This window comes from Perissodus microlepis, chromosome 14 (assembly GCF_051167445.1).
Source record: "Perissodus microlepis isolate ML-2025 ecotype Zambia chromosome 14, ASM5116744v1, whole genome shotgun sequence".
In the NCBI taxonomy this organism is placed as follows: Eukaryota; Metazoa; Chordata; class Actinopteri; order Cichliformes; family Cichlidae; genus Perissodus; species Perissodus microlepis.
In genome coordinates this window covers 5,084,571-5,091,742 of record NC_140474.1, presented here as the reverse complement: position 1 = coordinate 5,091,742, position 7,172 = coordinate 5,084,571, and the positions used below count along the sequence as shown (strand labels likewise).

Below are 7,172 nucleotides of genomic sequence, written 5' to 3'. Positions count from 1 at the left end.
GCTATATTTAGCGAGTTTTCAGACCCCTTAGCGACTTTTTTTCTAAAAAGAGTCGCTAAAAAGGAGGAGCAGGGTTGGAATTGTGACATTAAAAAAAACAATAATTTCTAAAAGAAATTTAATTTGTAGTTCTAAATAAACTCTAAATGCATTTAGGACGTTTTTTACTCACTTTATGTCTCTTCCACGATGTTATTTCTCTCTCCAACAACATAGGTTACAATGGACTACTTGCACTAGGGCATGTGACGTATTTCCGTTTCCAAATACTACCGCTTGGGCGTTTCCGGTATGTTCGTTTATCTGTCGGTAGCTATGCTAATGTCCCTTCAGAATGAGTATAAAAAGGAAAGTATTTAAAACAGAACATTTTCAAAAACAGGACAAGAAATACTCCGAACATTGCTGTGTCCCACTTTGTTCGGCTTCAGCCAAATTTAACGGCATACTAAGTTTTTATGGCTTTCCGACCCATTCCGACTTGAGAAGACAATGGCTGGTAAACATACGCCGGGATCATTTCACGATTACCTCTCACACCAGGGTCTGCTGCAGACACTTTGCCAGTGATCAACTCATAGAGCCAACAACCCTCGATGGTCGAAGGCGGCTTATTAAAGGTGCTGTACCAACACTTTTTTGAGTGGAATGGCTATAAAGTTGAACCACCGCGGCGTAGTGTTTGGGGGAGAACGGAGCGAAGCCCTGAACTAGTTCCTCCTGACGATCAAGAAGAGCACAGTCTTACAAGAGATCATGACTACTGCTCAGTCCCTGAGCCGTCTGCATTGGACATATCTGCATCAGCTGCAGAAGACCTGTCCAAAGACGTGGAGACTCTGAGAAAGGAAATACAGGAGTTACGTGTCCAGCGAGAATTTGGGTTACAGCGTTTTGCTGGCTCCGACACTGACATCCGATTCTATACCAGGTACACCTAAGTTCTATTCAAGCTAACTGTTTAAAATATACCAAGGTTAAATTTCAAGTGTTTCCAGTCTTAATGAAAACAAAATAGATATTTACTTTTTCTCTGCTGATTGTATGTTTCATGTAGATGCTTTAGTATTTAAACCATATCCTAATGCTACAGGTAAAATACAACACCAAATAGACTCTTAATCAGACTATTTTATACAGCATACCATTAGCATATTTGTCACAGTTTACATTATTTTTATGCCAATGTTGGATGTTAATTAATGATTGACACGATGTATGTCTCTCTCGTGAATAGATTTCCAAGCTATGATCATTTGATGGCATTTTGGTTTTTGATTGAGCCTTGCATCTATAAAATGATCCGGGTTTCAAGAGCCAAGTCAGCTGCCAATCGGAATGAAGAAGTGTTGACACCTGCACGAACATCAACGGTAGGTTATGGGTTTGTTGGTAGTTAGAACTAGAGGTGTAATGTTATTGTATTTATGTACAATAACATTACATAATGTACAATAGCATACATACACAGGTGTATGTATGCTAGACTCAGTATCCTTTACATACTGTGTACTACAGCACCTCATTGTTTACCCCATGGTACAGTATGGTATGCATAACCATTACAAAACATTTAGCCAAGAAAAGCATAATTTTACTAGTTCATAGCTTAAGGAGTAACATTTTCCCTTTTGTTTTCACCTTCCAGAGGCAGCTGCTACAGCCAATTGACGAGTTTTTTCTTTTCCTGGTTTTCCTGTCAGTTGGTTTGAAGGAGAGGGACCTGGCACACCGATTTAACATACACCAGTCCACAGTGAGCCGCATTATTGCAACATGGACAAATTTTCTTGCCACTGCACTGGGGTCTCAATGCATTTGGCTTACACGTGAAGAAGTGCAAGCTTACCTCCCTGAGGAATTCAAAGATTTCTCAGACACCCAGATGATCCTTGACTGTACAGAGCTGAGGCGTCAGACACCATCCTCACCACTTCTCCAAAGTGAAATGTACTCTTCGTACAAATCCCACTGTACGATGAAAGCCCTGGTTGGCATAGCTCCACATGGTCCAGTGACATTCATCTCTAATCTGTATGCTGGTTCGGTTAGTGACAAGGAACTATTCAAACAATCAGGCATTGCTGAGAAGTTGACTGAAGACATGGCAGTGATGGTAGATAAGGGCTTCCTAATCACCGATTGTTGTAAATGCAAAGTGTACTGCCCACCTTTTCTATCTAAGCAGAAGCCAGCATACCAGGTTAAGGAGACGCAGGCCATAGCCAGACTCAGGGTGCATGTGGAGCGAGTCATTAGGAGGATAAAACAGAAACTTTTTGATAGCATCATTACCATGTCACATGTTTACAATATCAACCAACTGTTTGCAGTAGCATGTATGCTGTCAAATTACCAGAACACAGCATTAGTTAAAAAATGGGTTAAGTGAGACAAGATGGATTTTTCCCAAGACACCAGTGCCAGTACAAGTAACTTATGGAAAATGACCTGCAGCTGAGGCCACTACAGTTGCATTTCTTCCTTCTCAGCTGACAATACTTGATTACAGAACTGGCACTTGAGTGCTGATAGTTGAGTTTCAGTTATTGATAATTCAAATTCATTGCAAATGTTGAATGTTAATAATACTGTTTAATTATACTACTATATTACTATTCAGATTCAACAAAATTGTTTATCAAAATTATAAAGTAAATCACTAAATCGTTTTAAAATCATAAGTGACATTGTGCTTTTGTAACATCAAAAATACCATTTGTCATTTTCTTCATTCAGTTGTGTTATTGTCTAAATGTATATCAGTATGCTAGGCATGGAGTTTTAAATACTATGTAAATAAGTTCTACACAAATTCAATGTTTTAATGTGTGTTTTTAAAAAATGAAATTGATGCCATTGCTTAAATAACAGTTTATTGATTTCACATAAAAGTAACATGTAACAACAAAATAATTCATGAAATACATTGCAAATAAAACATCAGTTATTTTGTTCCAGCCAGCCTGAAGGATCTGTTTTTCTTTTTGCTATGTTTTCACTGTTCATTTTTCCAAACACAGGTATCTTGGCATATATATGTAAAAAAAGAAATAGTCTGCCTTTTCTCTGATTGCATTGTGCACATCTGTATCCATGTATATTCTTTGCACTAGGTAGTCCTCTTGTGCCCACACAACAAAGTCACACCACTGCATTCCACTGATGAGCAGTTGAACAACAACTAAACTAAAAACTAAAAGGTGTAAAACAGTGGTGCATAAGTTAGAGACTGGGATGTATATGTACGTGACTGAGTTAGCCGTCTTCAGAAAGTGTAATGTTGTATGTAAATTAATACCTATTCTGACACATGTATGTATGAACAAATAGCAACATACATTTGTAACACATGAAACCAAATTTTACAAATCTAATTACCGTACTCCAGTCTGGGCCATCCTATTTGGTACCGGCTTAGTGAAGATCATGGAGTTGATGGGTCCTGGCTTCACACCCTAACAGAAGACACATTTACTATGGATGGTGTTGCTGTTCATATGTAAACATGGACTAATTCAAAAACTTTAACCTCATTTAAATTACCACTGTCCGTGGCTTGTGCCATTGCTGTTCAGATTCCGTGCAGCTATGCACAGGGTGAGTTGTGAGTAGTGTGCTGTTCGGAAGAGCAGTGCCACTGTGTGATTGCACATAACAGCGCCTGCCACACAGGAGCACTGACTATGTGTCAGTATCACCAGCGATGAATCCAGAAGCTTAATCTAAGAAGAAAGAACAAAAATTTAAAAATGTAACATCTTCATGGAAGAGCCGAACAGGAACATAGTTCAGTGTTATGGTTACTGACCCCTACAGGCTTACCCTCCTGAATGCTTAGTGTTTCTTTCTCTCCCTATTAAAACAACTTAACCATCCTTGATAACTGTAATAACTGATTGTGTATATTTGCAGTATTAACTTGGTGTCAAATGTTTCTGATCACCCAAACACACGTTGATTTAACTATCTGACTAGTCAAATTAGGAGTGATAAAGCAGGGAGACAAGGAAAACATTCAAGTTGATGGGCCTTCAGGAATGAACTTAACTAATGCTTAAATGAACTGAACCCCACTGAACGGGGATTAACAACTTTACACAGCTTCCTGCCTACACTTAGTCTGTGTGGTGCCTCACTCTTCCTCATTGACCTGTAGCACAAGGCTCTCACACCGACCTCCCCTGACAACCTGTCTTTATTGGACACTGAATAAAGATACAAGTACCAGTAGCATTATTTCTGTATTACTCATGTCATGTTGCTGGCGGGGGTAGTCGTCACTCTGTAAATCCGATGAACATCAGTGATGTTCAATTTTGGGAGCTCTTGTAGGCAGCGAGTGTAGAACGTCGCCATGGTTTAACCACACCGGAAGCACTGGGGCAGGACTACATAGAACGCGGAAGTGATTGTGCAAGTAGTCCATTAGATTAGCATGACCAATTATGCAAATTAGGTGATGACGTCATGTAGCGACTTCTAGCGACTTTTAGGACAACCAATAGCGATTTTCCTTACTGAGGAGTTGGCAACACTGCACCTGGGCCCAATTTATGTCTGTAGCTAGGTCTAAAATGACGGAAGTGGCTCTGATGCGCTAGTTAGCCGTGGTAGCTGCTGATAATCAGGGTGCTATCGGCTACCTGTGAAAATAACGGAGGAAACTGGGAGGTAAGCCAATTTTGCGCTGCTACGCGTTTCTTCTTTTGCGGCTGGTTCAGTGACTTTTGGTCGGAGCGTGGTGAAACTTAGTGTTTGGACTCTGTGATAGCTCTCGAAGCTAACTAGCCTTTGTTTGGCCGGTTACATGAAGTCTGGAGAATTTCTGGTTTCGGTTTTGTTTGTTTACAGGATTTTTTCGTATTTACATAACTGCTCTTTTAATCATCGCTTGTTTTCGCTGTGTTTGGTGGTTGTAGAAAGGTTTCTGTGAATACTACACAAGTTGATATTTGATTAAAAGTCTCTGCGCCATGGCGGGTTACATAACTCTTGAGCCCCAACGCCCCCGGTACCGGGAACAGAAGCCCCGCCCAGTGGCTTCTCAAACCTTCTGTTTATGATGGGCAGCCATTCAGAAGAATGGAGGTTGTTTTCAACATATGAACTGAGATGCTGTAACGAGATCCAATTCAAGATAAATAAGAATTATTTTAATATGTGATTCATTAAAGCTACTCTAGTACAGTCTGAGGAAAAAAAGAGTGGAGTTGGAAATAAAGGCCTCGAGTATAATTAAACACAATTCAATTAAGGCTGATTGGACCTTATTAACATTAGGACGCAGTTACCTGTTCAGGATACAGCAGATCACAGACCACACCTCTGAAACAAACATTTTATCCTGTCTCGGCAGATATATGTAAAAAAAAAAAAAAAAAAAAGTCAGTATTTCTCTCTGAAATGATAAAACCTTAAAATAAGCCACAGACAGAGTAAACGTCTCTCTGGTCTCTTAAACTGAAAATGTAGGATCATGTTTCTTTTTTCCCCTCCTTGGATTTTCTTCAGGAAAATTACCATAAAGATAAAACACATCGTCTCTTCAGTGATGTGTAATGCACCCATTTCCAGGAAAGCATTATCGGTCTCTATCGGTTTGTGACTTAGTTCAAGGACTCTGTGTCAGATAAGCCTGGATGTGTTTCACCTTTTCCAGTCGGACTAAAAGGAGAAGCTGCTCCGATGAGTCCAAGCTGTCCAGAAGTGAAACAGACGTGCTGCAACCAGTCAGCAGTGATTAATTTTCTGCATCAGCCACAGTGTGACAACATCCCGTCACACGGTGGAAGTTAGAAGAAGACTTAATTTCTCAACTCAGAACCAGAAAAGACACCGTGTGATCTTTGAAACTATTACCAGCCCTGAGGGTTTCCCTCCTCCGCTCAGCTTCCTTACAAATGCCTTCTTCAGAAAGTGACCAGCGTGTGACATCACAGCGAGGTTGTGCAAACAGGGTGGATTCACAGTTACTGTCAGGGTTTATGCAAATGCCCACATCTGTGATTTCTTTTTTGATGACAAACTGGTTTTCTTTCATTTGTTTTACTTCCCATTTCTGCTTCTTTGTTTCTTTAAACCCTAAAAGGTTAACAGAACTAAAATTTTAAAACTGCCTTACATCAGCTATTTTGACAGATTTCATTTTGCCACATAACTGGGGCTACGTTAGTTCTTACAGTCAGTTTAAATCTTTACTATAAAGTCACATTTCCACTGGATTATGAAACTTAAATGTAAGTTAACATGTTTATGTTGCCTTAACTCAACACATCACTGTTGTTCCAATGATGAATGATTGACGTCATTATTAATTCTGTTTTTATTTTAGTGTTTAGGGCCACCTGCTGACGACTTGAAAGCCACCTGTAACAGACGAAACACACCTGTGGGATGAGGTCAGAGGTAAGGGCTTAAACTACTTCAGTTTTGCACGAGCTCAAACCTTCATGGAAATCAGGAAATGCTCCATGACGCCTTAAAGTCGTGAACAGAAAAACATGATGAGGCCTCCTTCAGCAGGTCGTTTGAACCTTGGAGATAATTTGGTACTTTTGCCTCTGCTCCACACCACGCTGGATTTTAAATCAAACAGTCAACATGTGACTGAAGTGCAGACTTTCAGCTTTAATTTGAGGGGTTTTACAAAAATATTTCATCAACTGTTTAGGAATTAAAGACATTTCTTTCACGCACAGTCAGACGCTCAAAAGCATTCGGGCAAACTAACAATATTAAATATAAATGCTGCTTTAATACTTAAAGATGTGTGAACCAGACAACCACACACACTCACATTAAATCAGGCATTGCTGTGAGGTGTCAGAGCTAACCACCTGCTACTAAACGTTTCCACTAATGTGGTGTTTGTGTCCGATCTACTACTTCTATGCATTTTTTGCCTTCCCACTGAGAAAAACAACCCCACGATGATGCAAACAAGCTTGGCTTGCCTGGCTTGATTTTCTTCATACACACGTTTCCTAAAATCTGCTGCGTAATAATGATTTGTGAAACCTGTGCAAATGTGGGTTTATTCTCAAAATCTTTGTGAACATTTCAGCACAGAGGTTTTTTATATCTTGCAGTACATAGCTCAGAAATACAGGAACACTTTTTAATCAGAGTGTAGCGTAGAGTCAGTTAAACTTCTGGGATATTGATCTGGT

At 39.7% G+C, this 7,172-nt stretch overlaps 1 protein-coding gene across 1 annotated transcript; it reads left to right on the top strand.

Moving 5' to 3' along the window:
* Nucleotides 1–313: 313 nt before the first annotated feature.
* On the top strand, nt 314–2,960 carry LOC146373259 (uncharacterized). The gene is made up of 3 exons (XM_084951864.1): nt 314–931; nt 1,238–1,373; nt 1,649–2,960. The coding sequence occupies exons 1-3, from the start codon at nt 597–599 to the stop codon at nt 2,390–2,392; spliced, it is 1,215 nt and encodes a 404-aa protein (XP_084807990.1). The 5' UTR covers nt 314–596; the 3' UTR covers nt 2,393–2,960.
* Nucleotides 2,961–7,172: the final 4,212 nt, after the last annotated feature.

Excerpts from the sequence above, each read along its gene's own strand:
- LOC146373259 (XM_084951864.1), top strand. The coding sequence starts at position 597 with ATGGTCGAAGGCGGCTTATTAAAGGTGCTGTACCAACACTTTTTTGAG. Across the intron at positions 932-1,237 it reads GACATCCGATTCTATACCAG|ATTTCCAAGCTATGATCATT; the intron begins GTACACCTAAGT and ends TCTCGTGAATAG. Across the intron at positions 1,374-1,648 it reads CACCTGCACGAACATCAACG|AGGCAGCTGCTACAGCCAAT; the intron begins GTAGGTTATGGG and ends TTCACCTTCCAG.